The sequence below is a fragment of the Cricetulus griseus genome, chromosome 8, assembly GCF_003668045.3.
Source record: "Cricetulus griseus strain 17A/GY chromosome 8, alternate assembly CriGri-PICRH-1.0, whole genome shotgun sequence".
In the NCBI taxonomy this organism is placed as follows: domain Eukaryota; kingdom Metazoa; phylum Chordata; class Mammalia; order Rodentia; family Cricetidae; genus Cricetulus; species Cricetulus griseus.
Window position 1 is genome coordinate 12,154,024 of NC_048601.1, and position 25,889 is coordinate 12,179,912.

At 45.6% G+C, this 25,889-nt stretch overlaps 1 protein-coding gene across 1 annotated transcript; it reads left to right on the top strand.

The window, feature by feature from the left end:
* Nucleotides 1–10,500: 10,500 nt before the first annotated feature.
* On the top strand, nt 10,501–24,578 carry Art4 (ADP-ribosyltransferase 4 (Dombrock blood group)). The gene is made up of 3 exons (XM_027430005.2): nt 10,501–10,732; nt 12,937–13,645; nt 23,541–24,578. Exons 1-3 carry the CDS (start codon nt 10,508–10,510, stop codon nt 23,651–23,653), a joined length of 1,047 nt encoding a protein of 348 aa, XP_027285806.2. The 5' UTR covers nt 10,501–10,507; the 3' UTR covers nt 23,654–24,578.
* The last annotated feature ends 1,311 nt before the right edge of the window (nt 24,579–25,889 follow it).

A 25,889-nucleotide genomic window follows, 5' to 3' on the forward strand; every position in this document is an offset into this window, starting at 1 on the left:
GGGAACTCCCAGGTTTGTAACGAGGCAGGAAGTATAGGCAGGACTACAAGATGAGGAGAATTCTGGGTAGAGGATGCAGAGTGGAGCTGCCAGAGAGATACCATGTAGCTGCTGAAAGAGTAACATGCTGGAGCACTCTCCAGTAAGCCAAAACCATGTGAAGAACACAGATTAATAAAAACTGGTTAATAATTAAGAGAGAGCAGGCCAATAAGAAGCCTGAGTCGTTGGCCAACCAGTTCATAATTAATGTAAGTGTCTGTGTGTTATGATAAATCTTTCCGCCAAAAGCCGCCCAAGCCCTACCGACACGAGGGTGGGTTCCACCAGCAGCCCAAGTTCTGCCTGCCGAGTTAGGGCCCCAAGTAGTACACAGAGACATATATTATGTACAAATGCCGCTTGGCCAATGACTAGGATTCTCATCTGTTAGCTCAGTCTTAATTATCATAAATCTATATCTTTTATAAGACTTATCAGATGCCTTCCATTGGCATCCCTCCTAGCCGGTGGGTCATATTGTGCCACTGGAGGAAGATTGGAGGGGAAAAAGGGGGCACTTCCTGGTTGTCCTTCCTTAAATATGAGTCTCCCTGCTATGTTACTTCCTGCCTGGATCACCACTTCTTACTACATTTCCCAGAATCCTCCTCAACTCCTAGTCCTGCCTAACTTGCTGCCTCATTGGCCAAACAGTACTTTATTTATCATCCAGTAAGACAAACACATACACAGAAGCACTTCCCCCATCAATTTGGGGCTAAACAGCAGCAGGACCAGGTGGGAAAGAAACTCTGTCTACACCTGTCTAGCAGCCCCAGTGTGTAGCTCAGCTCTGATTATCTTTCTGTGAGTTGTTTTATCCCTCAACAATGGTCTGAATTCCTTGTTTGTAGTCAGGAATCCCTCAACTTCATCCACAGTTGGCAGCTAATTGTGAGAGAAATAAATGTTTTATTTAGGGGTATTTGTATCATGATTTTCTACTGAGTTTTGGATGCTGTGTGTAGAGAAAGAGTAAAGGCTGAGGTCAGTTGTACAAGGCTTTTTTCTTTTGGGCCACCAACACACTCCCAAATCATGACATAGAGACTTAGTTATAAATGATCAGCCTAGCTGTCAATGTTTCTGTCTATCTCTTTTAACTTAGATTAACCTGTTTCTCTTTATCTATCTTTTGCTTTGGGGATTTTTAACCTTTCTTTCTGTGTGTCTTACCTTCCTGCTTCCTCCAGTGTCTGGCTGGCTGGCAGCTCCCTGGTTTCTGGACCCTGGCGTGTCCCTCTTTTTCTCCATCCTCCTCCCTCCTCCTCCTCCTCCTCCCGTCCTCCTCCTCCGTCCTCCTCCTCCTCCTCCTCCTCTTCTTCTCCCTTTCATTCTTCTTGAACCTATATTTCTCCTAATTATTCTCTCTATCCACCAGCCCTGTCTATCCCTCTCCTGCCTAGCTATTGGCCATTCAGCTCTTTATTAAACCAACCAGGTGCCTTAGGTGGGCAAGGTGAAACAGCAACACATCTTTTCATTATTAAACAAATGCAACAGAAACAAATGTAACCCATCCTTACAAGGATAAACAAATGTAACAGAAACAAATGTAACACACCTTTATAAAGTTAAAATAATATCCCACCACATAAACAAATGAATCACATCTTTACACAGTTTAAGTAACATTCCACAACAGTCAGTGGTACCTGAAATGAACACACACTGTCTTCTGTTGAGCAGGCAGCCAACCTAGAGGGCCTCTGAGCTGGGTTTAGGTTTGGGTATGATGGAGTCACCTAAGGGAACCACAACTCCATGTCCATACAGCTGTAGGAGTCTGTACCTTGTGCTCAGTGGTGGTGGCGGGGGGGGGGGGGGGGGAGTTGGGGTACTGAGGGATCTTCTTGGGGCTTCTGTGCTATTCCAGGCTTTCAGCAGGCTTTGTCACACAAGCACCACAGAACTGGGGATAGGGAGTCGTCTCCTCCATCTACTCCTGCCTTGGTAGCTGTCTGCTCTCCCTTGCTTGTTCCTTACTGCTGAGTTTGTTGTGTGTGGAGGAAGGGACTCGCTCCTGGAACAGCCTCAAACTTAGCTCATGGGGAAAAATTGAGAATGAACATATACTCTTCATGGGTCTGGGTTTCTGTTGGGACCCATAAAAAAGGCTTTGCTTCATTTTGACTTAAGGTCAGAGGTTCAAAACTATCCTTACTCTTCCAAGGTTAAAGTCATAAGACCTAAAGGTCTAAGGTGTGGCTACTGAAGGACGTTTGGTCTATGGTAGATGTCTCACCTAGATAAGAGATTAGCCCAAGGTGTGGTTACTAAATGTTTGGGGAATTAAGGAAGAAAATCTGCTTGTTCCTTGTATCATGGTAAAGAAGACTTTTACCATTTTCCCCTTTTGGTTGGGATATATAAGAATGTTGAAGAATAAGCTTGCCCATTCCATCTCTGAAAATTTGGTCCTCCCTGTGTCTATCTGGACAGCCTGTTATAAATGTCGCATGAGGTCCTCAAAGGGACCTGGGATCCAGTGTCCTGATGTTAGATGTGGGGTACTTATAGTTTCTCTTGCATCCTGTATCTTGATCTTAGACCTATCTGGGACCACATTCTACCCTAGAATGTAACTTCTAGCACCCTCAGCATTAATATCTTGTAATTTTTAAAGCTTTCGTCTTCTGCCAAAAATTGACAATTTTGGGACTATTTGTCAGTTGCAATCTCACTTTCCTTAGCTACTTAAGCTGACTAGTAGTTTTTAAATTTTGTTTCTTTGGTTGGCTTTGATATTCCCTTTGGTAAATAGTGCTGTTTGCCTAAGTCTCCCCCTAACTCTTCTGCCACTAATATCTAGGGGATGACCCTCAAAACTATGCAGTGCCAAGTTTTCATGGAAATTGCTGCTACATTTCTGGGACTTCACACAGGATTCCAGACACATCCTGATTTGAATGTATCCTCCAAAAACTGATGTTTTAGAAGCATAGTTCCTGGGTTAAGGCTAGCAGTATTTGAAGATGGGACCTGAGGTGGGTAATTAGGATGAAGGGGATCCTACAGCTAGCCCTCAGGGAGCTAGCATGCTCACTTCCTTACCAAGAAATACCCTCTGCTGTGTGGAAATGCAGGAAGAAGGCTCTACCAGGTGCTAGGAATCCCACTCTGCAAAGCCATGTGCTAAATAAATTTGTATTTTTTTCTTTGTTAAAAATATTTGGGGGAGACACAGTCAGCATGTTGGAGGTCAGAGGACAATGTAAGGGAAAAGGTTGTCTCCCTCTCCTAGGCTGGCCCAGGTCATCAGTCTTGGTGCAAGTGCTTTTCCCACTGAGTCACTTTTGGCCCCCAAATCTTCATTTTTGAGACTGGATGTGCAGCCAAGTTGGAAACTGGTGTAAAGCAAGGCATGATGACATTTGCATAGCTCAGCCTACCTAAGACTCTGTTTCTTTACAGCAACTCAAAACAGCCCTCAACAGACAGTGACTCTCATATATGTTGTTCTTGATAACTCTGTTCTTCCCAGGTGACGAGGTGCTCCCAGAGCTCTGTTGGGTCTTCAGCTGTTAGTTGTGTCCTCAGAATTTGGACAGACTCAGCCACTGTCCATGGACATATGCCTGCCTGCTAATTTGGGCCTTGGAATTCTTAAGGACCATTGAGAGGTGTGTCCACCCATGTGATAAAATATGCCCATAGGTGCAATAGTGGTACAAATGTTACTGTGGTAACCAGCCACTTTCTGATTGGTTGGGCTTAAGGCCTGCTGCACAGGAGAAAACTCATGCCTGGTGCTGTAAATCTGAGCAAGAATTCACGCTCCCGGTGCTCAGTCTTTGGGGGTGAGTCTACTCCTATCAGTTTTCTAAATGAGCGTAGTGTCAAACTGCTCTTTAAATCTGCAGCTCTCAGTCCTCATGAGAGACCTTTCTTTGTGCAGTGGACAGTGACAGCACAGACATTCACAGCTGATCAGCGTGGAAAGGTAAGTGACAATGGAGTACTCAGCCACAAATGGGGACATCGACAACACACACAGCCCTTCCAAGGCTTAGGGACTCCCACAGACAAGGGCTGAAAGAGCCCATGTTGGGAAGCAGCAGGGTGTAAGGGTGTCTTCTGGACACTGTAGGACCACCGTACTCATGAACTCACGGCAGGTGGGCTGCCTGCAAAAAAACAAGCCATCGGCACCCCCGCAAGGAGCAGGGAGAGACTCACAGCCTCCTGATGGCTGATGGCTTCTGGGGAATGGAGAGTGTTTTCTTTGAGGGGGTGCCCCCTGGCGGGTCAGTCACACTCCTGTACACCGGCAGCACAAACTGGACTTGGTGGGATATTTTTCAAAAGGACACAAAGTCAGGAAGGGTCGGGGGAGGGTGAGATGAGGATCTGGAGAAGGAGTGTGCAGTGAATATGTCCAAAACAGATTGTATGAAAATTTCAGAGAATTAACAGAGATAGTACATTCTTTAAAAAGAGGTCTGCCCAGAATGAATGAACTTATTGGCATGATGAGTTGAAGTAGGTACTGAAACTTGGAATATTTGTCCACACATTCATTCATTCATTCATTCATTCATTCATTCATTCAACACTTTTCCAGAGGAAATAGATACAGCATTAGATGCTTTCCCAGCAGGTCAGAAGTGGATCCAGTTACCTCACCAGCTGCCATCACTCTCTCTAAAGATGTTCACAGTAAATGAGAGTTGAGAAATTAAAATACAAATAGCTCAAAAATATTCTGACTATCAAATTGCAGGGCCTCTACCAAACTGCTTTCCTAGACTTCTAGCAATAAACTAAAATACCACTACAAAACTGACACACTTGAGAGTTCAAGATCTCAACAGGAACCTCGGAGAATCCTGTAAGGCCGCAGGGTCCTCAACCACTCCAGACAAGTCCCTCCAATGACTACTTAATACAAGGTCTGAAAATCACACTGAATAACAGTTCCCTTTCCCTTTACACACACACACACACACACACACACCACACACACACACACACACACACACACACACACACACACACACACACACACACACACGCGCGCGCGCGCGCGCGCGCGCGCACACACACACATTAAAATGTTGTCAAAGTTCCTGCTGCCCTCTAGCGGGCATATTCTAGAAGTGGCGTGCACGGTAAGAATGTTAACAAAACCTTCCCAGACTATGATTTTAAAATGATACCGTCATTTAGACTTTGGGGAGACAGCGGACTGTAGAGGAGAGAACAGTAAGTAAGTCATTCAGCTCCCTAAAGCCTCACCTCAGCAGCCACATCTGCAGAGTGACAGTTAAGAAACTCTTCCCGGGGCTGGAGAGATGGCCGGGAGGTTAAGAGGACTGAACCTCTTGCAGAGGACCCATGCTCAGTGCCCGTCACCTGCATCAGACGGCTCACAACTGCCCATAACTAACTCCAGTTCCAGGAGACCCCACATCACCAGCCAACCTCCAAGGCCACCTGCACACACACGTGGTGCACATAAACTCATGCAGGCACGTGGAAAATAATTAAATAAATTGGAGGCTAGCAACATGGCTCAGTGGTTAAGAGCGCTGGCTGCTCTTGCAGAGGACCTGAGTCCTACTCCCTACAACCACACGGTGGCTCACAGCTGCCTGTAACTCCTGTCTTGGAGGATCTGATGCCCTCTTCTGACCTTCACAGGGACCTTCACAGGCACACACATGGCAGGCAGACACACAGGAAGGCAAAATATTCATACAAAACAATAAACAAAGATAAATTTTTAAATAAGAATGGAATCTTTTAAAAATCTCGTTCTAAGGTTCTCTTGTAGGCTGAGAGAACAAACAAAGGCACGAACAAAGGAGACTCAAATCACAGCACCCGCCCAATAAAGTAGAACTATGACTCCCTTATTAAACGTCTCAAGTCTACGGGGAGCCGAGACCCAGCACAGAACACTCATTTTCAAGCTAGTTTAACCAGCTCTCGGAGTGGATCAGGAGCCGCTGTCCAAATGCTCAGATTCTCACTGTAGCTCTCTCCATGCCTCAGTATCCTCACAACAGCTGATAATGAGGAATCCTGAGAATTTAAAATATTTTAAGGGCCTATTTTCAAACATTGCTGGCACTTGACACTAACTCTAAAAATATAAATTCCTTTCTAATGGTCAGTTCTCTGGATTATGTCTTCAAAACTATTAGAAACACGCATGAGACTTACGCTGAAGATATGTTCAAGAGACAGTAACAATAGTACAAAATTGAAAATAAGCTCAATAGGTGCATATATTAAGTAAAGTTTGGCAATTGTAATAGCAATTGTTTTTATTCCTTGAAGAGTCTCTAGGTTGATACTTCAGCGAGGTCTCCTAGGACCCATTTTATCCTCAATTTAACCCCCCTCCCCCCCCCCCCGGGAATTTGAGCAATGGAGATGCTAAGTTGCTGGTCCGAGGTCAAGTGTTCAGGAAGTAGCCGTGGGCAGCACTAAACGGAACTAAAGAGCAGGCATGGTCTTCTTGAGACGGCGCACTCCGTGGGTCCATTGGTGAGAGCACCGTAATGAAGGGTACTGTACAACCCCAAAATACAAATCACCCTGCACATCAACTTCAAGGCATTATGTTAAGTGGGAAAAGTTTAAAAATAATAGCGTGTAGGGTCTATTTATCCAATAACTTCCATGCAACAAACTACAGGATGGGAAGACTGACGGTGATTTCTAGAGTGAGGGATGGTGGGGAGGAGAGGGAAGGCATGACTCCTAGAGGTCACAAGGTCATGGGGGATCTTTGTAGAGATACACAGTCATTTCTCTTACAGTTTGTTTGCTTTGTATGGGATGGTTTGTCTGCATGTATGTCTGTCTGCACCACTTGAGTGCCTTTTGCCTGTGGAGGCTGGAAGAGGGTAGGATCAACCCCCTGTAGCTATAGTTACAGGTCACTTTGAGCTGTCATGTGGGTACAGGGAACCAAACCCAGGTCCTCTGTAAGAGCAGCAAGGGGGTTTTACCCATGGAGCCATCTCTCCAGCCGCTGGTATTACATCTTGAAAGAGGCTATAGCTCCCCAAGGCTACACACCTGATGAAATGCCTCACAGCTACACACAACCTACAGTATTCGTTTCCTGGTTTTGATGGGACACAGCTACTGGAAGAAACTGGGACAACGTACACAGGCTTCATTGCACTATTTCACAATTCCTTGTCAGTTCAAAATTGTTGTAAGATAAAACTTACAGAGTAGCTGGCTACCATGGCAAACACCTTTGATCAAAGCACTGGGGAAGCAGAGGCAGGTGAATGTCTGTCACTTTGAGGGCAGCCTGGTCTATATCTGCATGGAGAGTTCCAGGCTAGTCAAGGCTACAGAGTTAGACTCTGTCAGAGAGAGGGGAGAGAGAGACAGAGAGAGACAGAGAGAGAGACAGAGAGAAGAAGGGAGAGAGGAAGAAGTTACAAAGTAAAATAAAATATTTAAGTCATTTTTAAAAAGTCAATTAAGAAAGTGGCTAAATTCACCTCTTAATAATATGCTCTTTTATGTTTACCCTTGCCTAATTTTCTCTAGTTCTAATGTCTCCATTTTGATTGTGAGCCAACAAAATAATTTTGTGAAGTATTAGGTATTAGTGGAAAACAATAAACATGACTTTATTTTAAGCTTAGAGTTGCTGCGTACACCTGTAATACCAGTACTCTCGAGTCAGGACAAAGGATCAAGAATTCAAGGCAACTCTGAGCTACACACACACACACACACACACACACACACACACATTTTGATAAATATTAAACTATGAGGGAAGTGTTTACAGTAAAATGTTAAGGTGAAGGCTATGGATGTAGCTAAGTTGGTAGCGAGCTTTCCTAGCATAAGGCCCTGGGTTTGGTCCCCAGTATGATACAAACAGGTTAATGATGGCTCACTCTGCTATCCCTGTACCCAGGAGGTAGAGGTGGATGATCAAAAGTTGGGTGGCATCCTCAGTTCTTTTTATTTATTTATTTATTTATTTATTTATTTATTCTTTTAATTTCATTTTACATTCCAACCAGAGTTCTCCCTCCCACCCTTCCTCCTGACCTCCTTACCTCTCCCAAGCCCATCCCCAGTCTACTCCTCCTATCGGGTAGAGGCTCTCATGAGAAGTCAACAAAGTCTGACATAATAGGTTGGGACATGGTCAAGGCCTTCCTCATACCTTAAGGCTGAGCATGGCATCCCACCATAGGGAATGGGCTCCAACAAGCTGGCTCACAGACCAGGTTTGTATTGTGGTCCTACTGCCAGGGGCCCCTCTCATAGTTCAAACTTCACAATTGTCCCCCTCATGTGGAGGGCCTAGTTTGGTCCCCTGGAGTCTCTACCGCTGTCAGTCTAGAGTTCATGAGTTTCCATGAGCTTGGTTCAGTTGCCTCTGTAGATTTCTCCATCGTGATCAGGCAAATGGATAGAACTAGAAAAAATCATCCTGAGTGAGGTAACCCAGACTCAGAAAGACAAACATGGGATATATTCACTCACAAGTGGATATTAGATGTAAAGTAAAGGATAACTAGACTACAAGCCACAGCTCCAGAGAAACTAGGTAATAAGGAGGACCCTAAGAGGGACACATGGATAGCCCTGGGAAGGGAAATTAGATGAGATCTCCTGGGTAAACTGGGGGATGGGGGTGGGGGTGAGGAGAGGGAGAATGAGAACATGAGGGAACCAGATGGTGGAAAGGGAAGTATGAGGTGGGAGAGCAATGAGAGAGATAACTTAATAGAGAGAGCCACTGTGGGGTTAGGGAGAAACCTGGTGCTAGGGTAACTCCCAAGAATCCACAAGAATGACCCAAGCTGAGACTCCTAGCAGTAGTGGAGAGGGTACCCGAACTGACCTTCCCTAGTAATCAGATTGGTGAATACCCCAGCTATCATCATAGAGCTTTCATCCAGTAATTGATGGAACCAGATGCAGAGATCCACAACCAAGCACCAGGCCGAGCACAGGGGATCCAGGCAAAGAGAGGGAGCAGAGAATATATGAGCAAGGGAGGTCATCATCCTCAGATCTATAGTGAGTTTGAAGCCAGTCTGGGATACATGAGATCCTGTCTCAGAAACAAAGATCTCTTGAAAACTTAATCAATAGGCCTGCAGAGATGGCTCAGCTGCCAATGCACTTGCCAAGCAAGCATGAAGACCTGAGCTTGACTCTATTAGAACTCACAAGACACAACAACAACAAATTGAACACAGTGAATGCCTGCAATCTCAGTGCTGGGGAGGCAGAGTCAGGAGGTTCCCCAGTCTGTCTATGCAGATCTATGAGCTCCGGGTTCAGTGAAAGCCTGGGTCAAAAGCTTAGGTGGACAATGACACAGGAAGATACTCAAGTTGAACACACACACACACACACACACACACACACACACACACACACACACACACGCACACACCACCACCACCACAACAACAACATAAATAAATAAATAATAGATAAATGTTAAGGAGAAGCAGTATACAAAGTCTCGTGGCTTCACTTCTGCTATGCTTGTGTGCTTGTGGGTGGTGGGTGGTGGGTATAAAGACAAAATTTCAATCAAAATAGTGGCTTTCTCCAAGCAAGGAGTTTTGGATAACTTGTGTTTCTTCTTTTATGCCTCTCTATATATTCTGAGCTTCTGTTGAGTGAGAACTGCCAGGATCTTCAAAGACTTCAACAGACCAGTCTTTAAAGTTGTAAAAAAAAAAAAAAAAAAAGCAAGTGAGAGCAGGATTTACAAGAAGAGGGTTTGGTTTCTCTTCACAGTTAGATAAGAGGCAGGAAACACAAATAGAAAATGTCGGAGAGATAGTGCAGTCTGAAAAGTCGGGAATAATGGAAGGGAATTCGGAGTTGAGCAGAAAGAGCAAAACAGAGGAAGTGCTGATTTAAATCCTGTGTGAGGGATTCATCACGGAATAACATGACTGAGGATCTGAAGTTCTCAGAAGAAATGAATGTTCACAGCGTTGAACCCAGTAGCCACCGTCTCCACGTGGGGGTGTTTCAAACGCACTGTGGAAAACCAGCAAACACGTACAACTTTTAGGGCCATCCAGGGCAGGCCTATCTGCAGCACCAGATGAGCCTGACTCAGGCCCACCTTAAGATTGCATCTCCCCAGCTGCTCTGCACATGCCTCTGGTATTGCTCACAATGCAAGCCTGGGGCTCCAGATAATGGAACTTGGCCCCAAGCACTACCGTGCATGCTTGTTCCTGCCATTCTGGGAAAGCTGAGGCTGAACTGCAGAGCCTGACCCTGAGCAAACCCTTGGCATTCCCCTGGATACCGACTAGATAGGGCTCGGAGGGGTTTTGCCTTTTTAAGATTTGAAGCTGACTCGCGTTGGAAATCTCTGTGTGCCGCTCGCATCTCACTCTTGAAGAGGCTTTACAAAGGAGCAGGAGGAAGCTGCCGGTTGTTGATGTTCAACAGAAGTCCCAGCTGCTGCTGCGGCAGGAGCAGAACCTCTAGAATGCCAAAGGAGGGCTCTGGAGTGCGCTTCGGGATGTGGCTTTCAGGGCAGCCGTGGGCTTCTGACACACACAGCAGCCGCTGCTGTCCACTGACCGGTAGATCCAAGAGGAGGCTTCTACCTAGTACTGAGGACCGGAGGATGAGGCGGAGGCTTCCAGGAGGACAGCTCACACCGCTGCTGCTGTTGCTCTGCGCCCTGCAGGCACCCGCGGGGAGCACTAAGGTAGGAGCAATCAAAAAGTTTCTCTCTCTGTGGCCCACGTGACCTACACTCCAATAGCATATTCACCTGGGGGTCACCTAGGTGCTTAAAAACTTAGGCACTGGCAATCCTAGAGCAAATGACGTTAGTGAAGAGTGGGGGGAACAATTGGTATTAAAAATAAGTTTAAATTTATCATTCATAAATCTGGCGTGATGGAAGTAAGGACCGTGGAGCTATTTTCCTGACTCTGTGAGTGTTAAAATACTGTTTCCAAAGGGCAAATCATGTGAAAAGAGTCTCTTTGACTTGAAACGACGTATAGAGACTTTATGGAGTTTCGCGTATTCTAACTTAAGATCTATGTAGTGAAAAGGAGCTAACGACAACAGAGGACACGGGAAATATTTGAGATCTGGTGCCATGTTAAAAGTGTGATAGATAGAGGTCACTGTAATATCTGACAGAATGTGAGGCTTGGCTTGGCTTAGGTGAATGGAAGCTTATTCTAAAATCTGATGTACTGGTTAACATCACTCAATCAGTCTTAAAAGCTGGAACTAGATAATATGCAACTAGACAGCATGTCACCCTAAATCAGAGTTAAAAATACCAAATCGTGTGCTTTTCTGGTTCCACTCCCAACAACACTGACCTTGGACAGAATCTTGCCTTTTGATGAGCACTGTTCATGAGAAAAGCCTCATTGCTTTGCCAAGAAATAAGCATCTGTTTGAACATAGGTGATTCAAATAAGGTTCTCAGTAATGAGCTGATGGGGCCCGGTGACCCTCTTTTCAAGTCGCTAGCTTCATTTCAGCACTCTCTCAGCAATACTCAAGTGTTCCCCAGCACAAAGGAGCATGCTCTCCAGCCCCTCACTACAAGAGGAGGGACTCCCCTAGGCGCTGTCCCTCTCTTCACTTTCCTGCCCGCCTGCGAACACTGCTTTCTTGGGAAGATTTGGAAGAATAACTGCACACACAGAGTTCAGCTCTGCTCTCCACGATGGGACTTGGTTACTAATGTCTAAGGCATGAGGGCTTTTACCCCATGACAAGATATTATCAGAGAGGTCCCAGTCCTGCCAGCAACTGTGGAGACAAGTCTGACTGCATCTGGAATTTACTCTTAAGCCAACTTGCCACCAGACCCAAACCTGTATGCACCTAGGTGGCCTTATTGATTGAAGAAGAAGGATGATATTTCAGCTTCCATATTCGCCTTAGATTTTCTTTTTTATTTCCAGAATCTAAGTCAGCAAGAAGACAGTCTCTCTCGGAGAATCTGGCACTACTTATCACTCAAGGCTTTTCTTCAATAGAGTTAAAAGATTCAACATAGGATGGCTGGAAAGAAAGCTCAGGGGTTAACATGCTTGATGCACACACATGAGGACCTGCGTTTGAGTCCCTGGAACACACATAAAATCCAGGTGTGGTGGAATGTGTACCTAGAATCCCAGCGCTGCAGTGGGAAAGGCATGTGGGGACAAGCAGATTCCCCAGATCTCCAGAGATCCTGGGCCAACCACTCAGCTAAACTGCTGAGCTCCTGGCTTAGTGGGAGACCCTGTCTCAAAAATTAGAGTGGATAAAAATAGAGGAAGACCCATGACATTGATCTCTGGCCTCCAAGAACATGCCCGTGCACAGCAAGGTGTTGTATGTATGTATGTATGTATGTATGTATGTATGTATGTATATAGATAGATTGATAGACAGACAAACAGACAGACAGACAGACAGACAACAGATTATTTTGTTTGAACTGGGTTAGGTGAGGTTGAGACAGGGTCCCATACTATAACCCAGACTGGCCCTGAATTCACTCTGTAGCCAGGTAGGCCTCAAACTCATAGAAATTTTATCTTAGCCTTCCAAAGGCTAGGATTATAAACATGAGCCACTACACCCAGCTCTTAACATTCATTGTGACATCCATGAGGGAATATGAAGAGAAACTGAAGGATGTGGAAAGTATAATTAAACCACAAGTATAATTAAACTATAAGGTTAGAGTTTTATTTCTTCAACAAATTCAAAATGTAGAAACACTATGAGTTCTACAGTACAGAACCCTTCCTCCCTGGGGAGATGAGCCTTTTATGACTATCCAGGCCAGGTAGGAATGGACGGACACAGCTTGGCCATTCCATGTAAAACACTGTAGGACACAACAATCTGCATTGAATAATGAGAATCAAGATTTCCTTTTTCTTCTAGGCAGCTCTTAAGGTCGACCTTGACTTGACACCAGACTCCTTTGATGATCAATATCAAGGCTGTAGCAAGCAGGTCATGGAGGAGCTAAGCCAAGGAGACTACTTCATGAAAGAAATAGACACTCATAAGTATTACTCCAGAGCGTGGCAAAAAGCCCACTTAACCTGGCTGAACCAAGAGGGGACCCTCCCAGAGAACATGACCACCGCACACGCCGTGGCCATCTTGGTCTACACCTCCAATCGCAATGTGAGCTCTGACTTTGCTACAGCTATGGCCAGGGCCGGGGCATCTCCCGGGCAGTACAGACAGTCATTCCACTTCAAGTATCTGCACTACTACCTCACCTCAGCCATCCAGCTGCTGAGGAAAGAGAGCTCCACAAAGAACAGGGACCTGTGCTATGAGGTCCACTATGGGATGAAGAACGTGAGGTTTGAAGTCAATGTCGGTGCCACTGTCCGATTCGGCCAGTTCCTTTCTGCCTCCCTGCTAAGGGAGGAGACACGGGTGTCTGGAAACCAAACCCTGTTTACTATGGTTACATGCCTGGGTACCTCTGTGCAAGACTTCTCTCTCAGGAAGGAAGTCTTGATCCCCCCCTACGAGTTATTTGAAGTTGTAAATAAAAGCCACAGCCCCAAAGGAGAGTTGATAAATTTGCGGTCTGCTGGGAACCTGAGCACATATAACTGCCAGCTGATAAAAGGTAAGCCTGCTCTACATCTGTATTTATCAGTCTTTGCTTGTAGGCGGTTTTCCTCATTTCCTTGGAGTGGGGGGCATGGAAACAGGGATACTGGCCTCCAGTGATGACTGAACTGACAGATTAAGTGTACTTTCTGCTTCATTTCCCATCCTCTAAGAAGAAAAGTCTCTGCAGTGGTAACACACCCATGGGGGTATGTTCCAGCAACCGCAGAGACTGGTTACAAACCTCAGGTACTACCAAACCCTATATGCACAGTGTTTTTTTTTACTATACATACATACCTATGATGAAATTGAGTTTATGATAAGCCAAAGGTTATTTAAATATTCACTCTCCCCACCCCAAAATATCTTATTGTAGTTTACTCTCTCTTCTTGTTGTCATGTGACACATGCAATCCATTTGTGAGGAGAGGACAACAAAGGTGTGACATGGGCGGGTAGCATATACAGAGTGGAAACCGCAGACAAAAGTGTGATTCCCACCCCAATCCTCACGGAGCAAGACTACGCAAGATTTCATCTTGCTACTCAGAATGATGCCTAATCTAAAATTTATGAGTTGTTTTGATGTTTCTGGAATTCTTCAAGGATAATTTCCAGACCGTAGTTGACTAGAAACTGATAACATTTTGAGAAAGTAAAATTGATGATAAAGGAGGATTTACTGTGTTACATTCAGCTTTTTATTAGTCCAATCAGGTACCTTATGCAGGCAAAGTAAAACAAACGCAACACATCTTTGCCTAATTAAACAAATATAGCACACCTTTACATAGTTAAAGCAATATTCTGCAGCAGAAACAAACGCGGCACACCTTTACATAGTTAAAGTAACAATACGCAACATTTTTTTCACCTTCTCAAACTTTTTTCTTCAGGAGGGAGGTCAGGGTCATTATATGAATAGGAAGCTCTCAAATGAACACAAAGAGTAGGATTTTTGCTTTATAGTCTTGTATTTATTAACTCTATTCTGTTACAACTGGATACCCTGGTAACACAGAATGAATCCAAACAAAATCATTATCCTGGGGGAATTTTAGTTTAACGCACAATGAAAGCAGAAACTAATTACAAATTTGAAAGTCCCAAGTGATACAGCAGATGTGTGAGCCGTGAGTGACAGCTAGTCCATGCTCTCCTTCGGGAGAAAGTGAGGTGGGCTTCCCCAGAGACAGCCATGTGGCACTTGAAATGGGCATAGAGACTTTCAGTGAGAGAGAGAAAATATACAGTGAAATCATGGGGACCTCTGGAGCCAATTGTGGCTGGAGCGTCGTGTGTGGGAAGGAGAGAGGCCTAGAAAAAGACTAGGGAGCTTATCCAGGCAGTAGGGTTTGGTGGACCTGATCAGCCTTGTGTCTACCTTACACTGTAGGTGATAAGAAGTCATCAGAAGTATGGAAGACAACAGCCAGGCGTGGTAGCACACATGACTCTAATTCCAGCACTTGGGAGACAGACTGGTAGATCTTAGTGAGTTCAAGGCCAACCTGCTCTACAGACAGATAGACAGAGCTATTAGGAAGACCCTATCACAAAAACAACAGACAAAAAACCAAACAGAAGCAACAACAAAAAGAGGTAGGAGGTTCAGGGCTGTGGTTGTAGCTCAGCTGGGAGGATGCTGACCAACATGAAGGCCTTTGGCTTGAACCCCAATGTGGCATAAAACCAGGTGTGGTGTTACAGGCAGGAAGATCACAAGTCCAGAGTCACCCTCTCATTACATCTCATTACACAGCAAGTTCAGGGCAATCCTAGGATGTGTGAGCCCTTCTCCATAAAACGGGTGGAAAGATGGCTCAGGGCTTAAGGGTATTGACTGTTCTTGAAGAAGACTCAGACTCAGCTCCTACTACCCACTGGCATGGTGACTCACACCCCAGCTCCAGCTCTCGTATCTTTTCTGGCTCCTGTGGGCACCAGGCATGCAAGTGGTACACAGACACACACACTCAGGCAAAACACTCCTACACGTAACATAAAATAAGCAAATCATTGAAAGTGCATAGTGTCCTAGGTTTCTATTGCTGTGATAAACAGTGTGTCCAAAAGCAACTTCTAGAAGAAAGGATTTATTATATATTACAGCTTGCAGTCAGCCCATCATCCATGGAGGTCAGGGCAGGAACCCGGAGCAGAGAGCTGATGGAGAGGCCATGGAGGGGTGCTCCTGACTGGCTTGTTCCCCATGGCTTGCTCAGCCTGCTTTCTTAAAGAATCCAGGACCACCAGACCAGGGATGGCACCACCCTCAATGGGCTGGGCCCTCTGCCATCAATCAATAACTAAGAAAAGGTACTCGAAACTTGCCTATACAGGCCAGTCCTACGGAAGCATTTCCTCACTTGAGAGTCCCCAGTTCCCTAATTACTCTAGCTTATGTCAAGGTGACAAAACACTAACCAGCATACACAATTTAATGGTCGGTGTTTTCAAAACAGCTCTGGGGATATTGTGGGAAACAACCTAAAAAAAAAAAAGGAAGAAAGAAAGAAAGAAAGAAAGAAAGAAAGAAAGAAAGAAAGGAAGAAAGAAAGAAATATTCAAGATATCACAAAAGACAAAAGAAGAACACGATCTTTAGAAAAAAAGTTAGTGATCCCATTTTCCCCCTTCGTGTTGCCACCCAGTTCTCCACTAAGGGTCAGTTCTGTAGCAAGTTCTGTGCTATCCAATGCAGGACAATGGTCCTCCCCCACATACAAGTGCAGGCACAGAGTCAGTCACAAGCCAGCTGCATCAGCTACCTTTGGGTTATTTCCCAGTCTCTCTCCACTCCTTCATCAGCCCTGCTGTTCATACCTCGGACTGAGCCCTGCTCAGTTCCATTCCCTGCAGTGTTATACAGGACTTCTCCAAGCTGAGGTCTAGCCTGCTCCCTCTGTCTGCACATACAGACCGGGAGAGGTGACCTGTCAATATTGTTATCTCCTCCCTCTTGCCCTTGGCAGCAATACAGATGGCATGAATATTGGCTCCACAGATCCAAGAAAGTTGTGTTTGTCAGAGCATGAAAAAGTGCAGAAGAATATGAAGAAAAGAACGATGCTTTGGCAATGAGTAATGACACACCTAGCCAGGTTCCAGGATTCTTAATGCACACCTGCCTAGGAGTAGAAGCAAGATGATCAGAAGGTCAAGGCCATCCTCAACTATATAGCAAGTTCGAGGCCAGACTGGGATACATGAGACCCTGTCTAAAAAAAAGGAAAAGGAAAAACATCAACTTGAAACATATATAGGAGACTAAGGAATATGTGTTGCCATTCTGTCAACTTCAAAGAAAAGTATTCCAGAACAAAACATCAATGGGAGACCACTTGCTTAGTATGCAAAGGTCCTGTGTTTGCTACCCAGTACTGCAAGAGAGAGAGAGAGAGAGAGAGAGAGAGAAGAGAGAAGATGCTTGGACCCCCTCCTCCTGCCACACACACACACACACACACACACACACACACACACACACACACACAGCTCTGCTGTCATGAAACCACTTAAACACAACTTTAACCTCAGTCTTGAGTTAAGACTTAACTGGGATAGCCACATATATTATTAGACATTGGATGTTTGGTTTGTCTTCATTGCATACTTGAAACCATAACAGACTTATGAAAATGGATGACCTTGTGTTTCCCTTTGTGGACAGGGCCTGGGGAACCAGGTATTCAAGAGCAAGGCAGGGAATTGGGCAGCTTGACCCCAGATCCACTTGTGTGACTCCTTAATCATCTGTACCACTCATTAGCTACATGTTCTTGGCCAAGTAGCTTAAGCTCTTTAAGTTTCTCTTCTACAGGATGAGCACCCGGGCTACAGTGGGTGTATAGCATGCTCGGGGCCCTGAGTCCAAGGAGAGCTATCACATAACCCCATAAGGCTTTTATGAAGATCTAATAAAGTAAGATGCTAAACTACTTAAACATTCCTTAGCAGATGGTAAATGGTAAGTCGTTGGTGTTAACTGGATATTTTAGTGCCCGACAGACAGGTCAGCCTCCTGTTGTTGAGTACATGGATCGTGGTGGAGGACTGAAACTTCTGTCTCCCAGTCACTGTATAAGTCACGAGTCTAGAAGTAGTTCTAATTCCTGAAGAGCTGAAGAAGATTATGGCAGGAGGTCCAACCCCTTCTCAGGAGAAAGGAGCTATAGTCAAGCATGAATTGCCTACAGTGTGGTCACTGGCAATATGTAATCATTTCTTTTGTACTGTAAACAAAAGACATTCGTTTTTTCCGAAATGTGTCAATTACAAGTTTGTGTAGCCTCCCAAAGTGAACTTAGAAGGGCTGGTGGCCTTGCAAGTGGGTGGACCACTACATTCTAGGTGACTTTTTTTTTTTTTTTTTTTTTTTTTTTTTTTTTTTTTTTCCGAAACTGAAAAGGGAAGAGACATGTCATCTAAGAGCTGGCACTAGCATCTGGTGTCCTCCCAGCTGCCCCAACTATGGAAGTGTCTGGAAGGGTGAAAGGAGGGACACAGGCACTTGCTGCAGGGGAGGTGTGTGTGGGGAGGTCTTTCCTCCTTTGAGCACAGACTCTGAAGGAAAGTAAAGAGGAGACTGGCCCACCTCCTGGTGTTGTGAGACCCCCTCCCCCAGCCTCATCTGCCACAGTCTAGCTGCTCACCTTCTCTTTAGCTGAGGACAGAGTGTCTGAGGACAGTATGATCTTGGATTGGACACCATTAGCACCTACTTATCTTGATTGATGGGGAAAATGTAACTGGCTTAAGAACATTCTCAGCTGATCGCATCAGTGTTTTCGTTTTTTTTTTTTTTTTTTTTTTTCTGCCACCACCACACTAGGGGATGCTCTTGGGGCGTCTGTGTTCATTGATAATGCTCTAGTTATCCCACTTCTGAAACTGTATCTGAACGATCCACACAAGAACCCTGGGAGGAGAGGGGTGCTACCAATTGCTTTCTTTTCTTTTTAGACGAGGTCTCGAGAGGCTGTCCCAGAACTTTCTGTCTGTTCAAGCTCCTGACCTTCCTGCCTTTGCCTCCCAAGTGCTGGGATTACTGGCATGCACCATCATACCTAACTTAACGCCACAGATTTTTATCATGGCATTTCTTTTCCTAAGTAGGGTCAATGCACCCTCCCCAGACCTGAGTTTTGTAGATAGCTGCTACGGCTCACTTCTCCCACTAAGGTCTGTCTGGGAAACTCAGGGATGCTCTGGAACACTGATACCTAATTCCTCAGGAAACACAAATCCTCTCCCAAGACTGTTTCTCATTCTTCCATTATCTTTCCATAGCAAAAGCCACACGCTAGTGCACATCCCCAAAGCCCCTGTGAGCCAGGCAAGCTTGCTCTCTCTCCTCTTCCCTGTAACTCAAGAGACAGATTCTTTCTTTTTTTTTTTTTTTTCCAAGACAGGGTTTCTCTGTAGCCTTGGAGCCTGTCCTGGAACTCACTCTGTAGACCAGGCTGGCCTTGAACTCACAGAGATCCCCCTGCCTCTGCCTCCCCAGTGCTGGGATTAAAAGTGAGAGCCACCATCACCTGGCAAGAGACAGATTCTTTAAAAGACAACACACAGCCAGACATGGTGGCACATGCCTCTAACCGCAGTGTTTGGGAAGAAGAGCTGGGGTTGGGAGTTTAAGGTCAGTCTTAGTTTATATAGGGAATTTGAGACTAGCCTGTGCTACAGGAGACCCTGCCTCAAGAAAGAGCAAATAAAAACAAAAACAAAACAAGAAAAAGAAAACAATGTTAAAATTAACCAGTTGGGATACTGTCTTTGTCTCAATGAGAAAGAGTATATTAAAAACAAACAAGCAAAACCTTACCCAGTCCTTTGGTTTATGTCAAAATAAACCCGTTTAGTCTTTCGAACTTGCAGCCCCCGGTCAAGTACCAAGGACCTGAATCATTCAAAGATAAGGCAAGGACTCAAACTGGTAACAAAACAGAATCAAGGGAGAAAATATGAAAAAGAAAAATTACATTATTCTAAAGTACCCTGTCTCCCTTCTAATTACTTTGTGGCCCCTCACATGATCTACACTGGTTACCATAGTAATATGTTTTCATGTTTATTAAAGGATTCAAACTATGCCAACAAAATGTTAATTTGTTTTTCTCCCTTGAGTAATTCCTTTCAGTAAAACAATGTATGCCAAACACACACACACACACACACACACACACACACACACACACACACACACGCACACACACACTACACAATCTGCTCTTTATCACTGGATTTACAAAGAAGGATTTATGTCAAAATATTTCAAGTCATCAAAATTCTCAGCATGCTTCTAGAAAAACACAGCCAGCTTTTTGTAGCAGCTAGTTTTACCTGTTTTATCTTTGCCAGTGACAAGCAATAGTGTCGTGGTCCTGGGGGAGTGGCTTGGTCTCTGCACCTGTTGCTGTGCATGTATTAGGAAAGCCATTATTTAAACTTGCCCTGTGAGAGTCTGATGAGAAGAAAATGACAGCATGGAAAGGCCCTCTGACGCTGGCAGGAGTCAAACATCCAGCTTCTTCCCTGTTTCGTTTTACTCTGGGCTTCAGTTCTCTAGAAATACCTTCCTCCTGCCTGTAGTGTACCACTGACCTGGAAGTAGAGTGACTGTCTCGGGGAATGGGTAAAAAAATAATAGTAATAATAATAATAGTAATTTAGAGCTGCTGATAATGTCTTAGGACTGTAATCTTGGCACTAGGGGAGGCTGAGGCAGGAGAATTGTAGGCGGAGTTTCTCTGTGTCCCCCGAAGCTGCTCCCAAATAACCACACTGAGACTTATTGACTATAAGAGTTCTATCGACAGCTCCAGCTTATTGCTGACTAGCTCTTCAATTAACTTCAATTAACCCATTTATAGTAACCTACATCCTGACGCGTGACATTGCCTCTCATCTTGCAACTCGTGTTTCCTCTCCGTGTCTGGCTGGCAACTCCTCTGACTCCGTCCTTCTTCTTCCCAGTGTCTTTAGTCTGGCTCTCCTGCCTAACCTTATCCTGACCAGCCATTGGCCCATCTGCTTCTTTTTTGAACCAATCACAGTGATGCATCTAAACATGGTAAAGGATTATTCCACGGAGGGTTGCTATGAGTTCAAGGCCAGCCTGGACTACATAGTGAGCTCTAGGCTGAGACCAGGTCTGAAAGAACTGAATCTGAACTGTGGTGTAAAAAGTGAGTATGAAAGACCCCCCCCAAGGCTCAGGCCCCCCCAGGATCTCAGTCCAGGACCTCGGTCACCCCAATCACCAGGCGGAGTCGAAAGCTTGATGCAAACTGCATGAGGCTTTATTATAGTTGTTTAACGAGCTAACCCCATGTTAGCTCGGGTCTTTCATCTACCTGCCATGGTGGATGGCTAGGAAAGACAGCTTGAAGCGTCTGCATAGAGATCTTATAGGGCAGCGTAAGGGGAGTGTCTAAGGGTATGCACAGGCTCAGGATTAGTGTGCCTCCAGGCTTGGAGGGCTTGCCCTGTGTTGATTGGTCAACTGGTTGATATGGCCCATGGGCCCTCCCAGGGTGGTTGCTATGCTCTGTGCGTCAGTGCTGTGCACTTGTCCGTAAAGCACACAGAGAGCTGTAAAGCATAGCGCCACCAGCTAACTTCTGATCGGCTCCTTGCCACGAGGCAGGCATCTGGCCTCCTAGTGACCAAGGCAAGGTCAGGCAAGCACGTGTTCGGCTGTTATGGCTGCCGAAATGGGGAGCTGGTCCCTTCATGTGCATCAGCAGCTGTGAGGCCTCATGACGACGCCTGAACCTCGGAGCTGGTTCCTCTGCTTATGAAATGGAAACAGTGCTTGCTTATGGCAAGAACTTGGGTGTCCACTATCCACACAGACAGAAGAAGAAACTGGGAAACCCTTTGCACATGCAAGGGGGATAATGGGTTAATAGTATAAACACGAGCTTTAGAGAGATTGACAGTAAGGACAGAGACAGACACAGGTCTACTACATCTTAAATGCCCACTTTTTGCTAGGGAACAGTCTCAAGATTAACAGGAAGGAAAAGTTAATTTAACCTGGGAGGATGGCATAAAAAAATAATAGTAACTGGGGGCTGGAGAGATGGCTCAGCAGTTGTGTTAGTTACGGTTTCTATTGCCGTGGAAGAGACGCCATGACCACAGTAACTCTTATAAAGGAAACATTTAATCGAGGTGGCGGCTTACCGTTCCCAGATTTTGTCCATTGTCATCATGGTGGTACATGGCCGCGTGCAGGCAGACCTGGCGCTAGAGGAGCTGAGAGTGCTGCATCTTACAGCCAACAGGAAGTCAACTACAACTGAGCATGGAAAACCTTAAAGCCCGCCCTCTATGCAGTGACAGGCTTCCTCCAACAAGGCCCTGCCTACTCCAACAGCGCCACGCCTCCTAATAGTGCCACCCCCTATGAGATTATGGAGGCCAAGGGAATTAAGAACATGTACCGGTCTGCCAAAGGACCTGAGTTTGCTTTCCAAGAACCCACATCAGCCAGCTCACAGCTACCTGCAACTCCAGTTCCAAGGGTTCTGATGCCTCTGGCTTCCTCAGGCACCTGCCCTCGCCTGTACATACCCAGGAGCCACACGCAGATGCCACAGTTAAAACTAATAAAAATGCTTATTTTAATTATTATGAAGAGGGCTGAAAGAGGATGGACAGGATTATAGGGTAGCGACATCACTTTTGTGTCTGATGAAGCTAGAAGCCATGCATCCCGTAAATATTCGTTGAGCATGTCCTGTGTTGTGGAACTATCCTAGCAAGGGAATGGCTAGGTGAACGCCTCAGCCCTCAGGGAATTTCCATTCCAGTGTGACGAGGCAGACAACAAAATAAACTGTAGGTTAGTGAGTGGTAAGTGCTATGGAACAAAACTGAGCAGGATCAGAGGCTGGGGCATGCTGTAGGGGAGAGCTGCAATGTTAAAATGGGTGGTTAAGGAAAGCATCACAGAGGAGATGCCAGGAAGAAAGGGGCATGCAGGGGTGGGGTGCGGGGAGGAGAGTTAGTCTCAGAGGTGTCTGAGGAAAGAGCCTCTCAAAGAGGAAGCTGCCTGAGTGAGGCTGCTTCTGCTGCCCTCACCTCACATGGGACATTCACACCCTCTGCTACAATGTTATCAATTACAAAAGAAGACGAGGAAAACAAAGCCCTCCTAAATTTGTTGTGAGGGTTAAACAGGTTCGCAGATGTCCATCAAGGATGAGTGATGCTGGCTAAGTCAGTAAAGGACGCATATTTTTACAAAATCAGATGTGGGGGCGCACATCTTAAACTGAGCACTGTAGGGGCAGGAAGCAGAGAGGGTAGACCCCAGAGCTGCACGGCCCACCATTCTAGCCAATCGGTGAGTTCAGGGTCAGTCAGTCTCAAAAAACAAAGTGATGGAGAAAGATGCCCAGGTTCGACCTCTGGCCTCCACACATATGTGTTCCACACATGTTCCACACAGACACACACGCAAACACATGATTTCAGATCAAACAAACCTTGCACAGGAGGCAGAAGCAGAGGGATCTCTGTGAGTTAGAAGCTACTCATCTACACAGCCAGTTCCAGACCAGCCAGAACTACTAGAGAGATCCCATCTCAGACCTGTGTGTGTGTGTGTGTGTGTGTGTGTGTGTGTGTGTGTGTGTGTGTGTGTAAAGATATTTATTTATTTATTATTTATTTATTTATAGGCAGTGCCTCACCACATAGCCCTAGCTGGCCTGGAACTTGCTGTGTAGACAGTCTGGCCTCAAACTCAGAGATCCACCTACTTCGGGCAGCCAAGTGCTAGGATTAAAGCCATGTGCCACCATGCCCTGCTTTAAAAATAAATGCTTAAAAATCTCTCCAATCTAACTCATCTCTAAGTTGTGTCTTTTTGTTTTGTTTTTTTTCCACAGCTTCCAGCAAGAAATGCACCCCTGATCCAATGGTTACTATTTGCCTCTTTTTGGTCAGTGTTATTATCTCTTCCAAAACCAGAGAGCAAAGGAATCCACTGGCTCCTTCTTAAAGACACTATTTAAACTTGTGATTATCAGAGTTAGCAGATTATCAGAATCTGAGGTCCACACTTCCCACTCTACCGCAGACGACACGGGAGACAGAAGTTGGTGGAAGAAAAGTTTATTCAAAAGCAGCCCTAACTAAGGCCGACGACTGTCTCAAATCCCCACTAAAAGGGATCTATATTGTTACTTCCTTGTTGCTGTGACCAAAACCAAACAAAGGCAGAAGCTCCAAGTTGGGAAGGAAAGCTTTACTTATAAACGTACAGATCATCATGGCCGGAAAGGCATGGCACCGGGAGCACCAGGCACTACAGATGCTTAAGTCCGCAGGGTCCCAAACCTCAAGCCCCTCCCCCTCCATGACTTACTTCCTCCAGCGAGGCTCCACCTCCTGAAGATTCCAGAGCCACCAGCAAGGGACAAAGTGCTCAAACACATTAACATTCAAACCACAAGGTCTTAATGTTCAAGGCACTCTACAGAAGAGACCGGAGTCCAGTCAGACCATGGGCCCTGATGTGACTTCTTTGCTCTGCCCTGGCAGGGACCTCACAAAGGACCACTCTCCCGCTGCAGCTGCCTAAGGAGAACTGGAAAAGGCCTTTATCACACTATTACTCAAGTGTGGTGTCCTCTTTGCCAGACGCATTCTTATCCAATCAGGACACCGCTTGCCTGATAGTTGGTCAGAGGTCCATGGTGAGAGAGATCCAATTAGAGCCTATGAGATACAACCAGGGTATGATTTCAAGATTAGTTTCAGGGGCACAGCAGGAATCTCTTTTGGGGGGGTGATTAGCAGAAACCGAGTACATGTGCATTCGGAGTTGCCACAAAGAGAAGAATTTGCCTCCCTGAGGCACTAACTCAATGGAGGCAGAGCTAAGAAATGGAAAGAATTAAGACAGGTGAGAGGGTGTGGGGAGCCTCTGGAGCCAAACTGTGTCTGGGGCATACATTAAGCTTCATTCTACAGGAAGCAATAAACGCTGTCTTTGCTAACATAATCTGGGCTGTTTTCTATCTCAAGCAACTGGGGAGGGTCGTGAGTACAGACTTTCACATTTTAAGTTAGTAACAAATCAAAGAAGACAGGAGCAGGAAAACAAACTATTTTTTCTTCAGAGATTTCTGTCAGCATTCAAGATCAAACCAGTGTAGACTTAAAAGGGAGGTGGGGGGGGAAGGCACGTGGAAACCTAAGAGAGAAAAATGGAATATAGTGGTGTTAGATGTCTCAGGCAACACAGGGAGAAGGAAGACAGGAAAAGACAGTAGAGCCTGATCTCAATACACCGGACTGTTTGTTCCAAAACAGGGAAGGACAGACACTCTTCCCGTGCGAAAGGGGTGTCTGTGTCGGGAAGGACAGGCAGTGACTCCTTATAGTGGTGGACGGTGCTGCTTGCACCCTTCAGGGCTAGGGCAGTTCGCAGCCCCTCTTAGGATGCCGCCACCGGGCACCAGGGCAGTTCCAGGTGCAGGACAATTGCGATTGCACTTACGCAGCCACAGGGCGCCAGTGGCTGCAGCTCCCGCATTCTTTCTTTGCTACCTCTCTGTAAGAGTCTGACTCAACAAGATCAGTAGTAGGAATCCTGTCTTGTGACCAAGGCGTTCTATCAGCTAGCAAATCTCAACCATGTCTGTAGCAAGCTCCAACATGCATGTTCCTAAAACATCATTTAAAAAACCTGGAATTTAGGCATGTCACTTTAGAGACTAGATGGAAATTTTTATTTCAGATCTTCATAGGAAAGTATATGTTGGGGGGGGGGATGTGTGTGGAAGTCAAGGGGAGAATATGGAAAACACTGGTTATCAAATTACTGGAATATCTGAGCTCCAATATGTACTAAGAGATGCAGAATGTAAATTACCAAAATTCACAACTGGAAACAAGCTCCAGCCTCTCCCTCGGCAAGTGCACAGCTTAAGTTCGAACCTGATCTCCAAAGGCCCTGCCATTGAGGTGAATGGAGTAAGGAGTGCTGGGTGACTTTGAACTCTGACTACATTATGCAGTTCTTAGCCCCTAGAGAAGACTGAGACAAAAAGCATCCGAAGTGGAAATCAGCTCATCTGTCCCAGAGGGGAGTGTGGGAGGGGCCATGCTATAATCCAAGAAACAGAATGGATAGCTAGCTATGGCAACCACCCACCCATAAGCACACTGTCGTCCTACAGCTGGGAGTTCCAGACCAATAGGTCTGACTTAGAGTTACGACTGCTGCAACA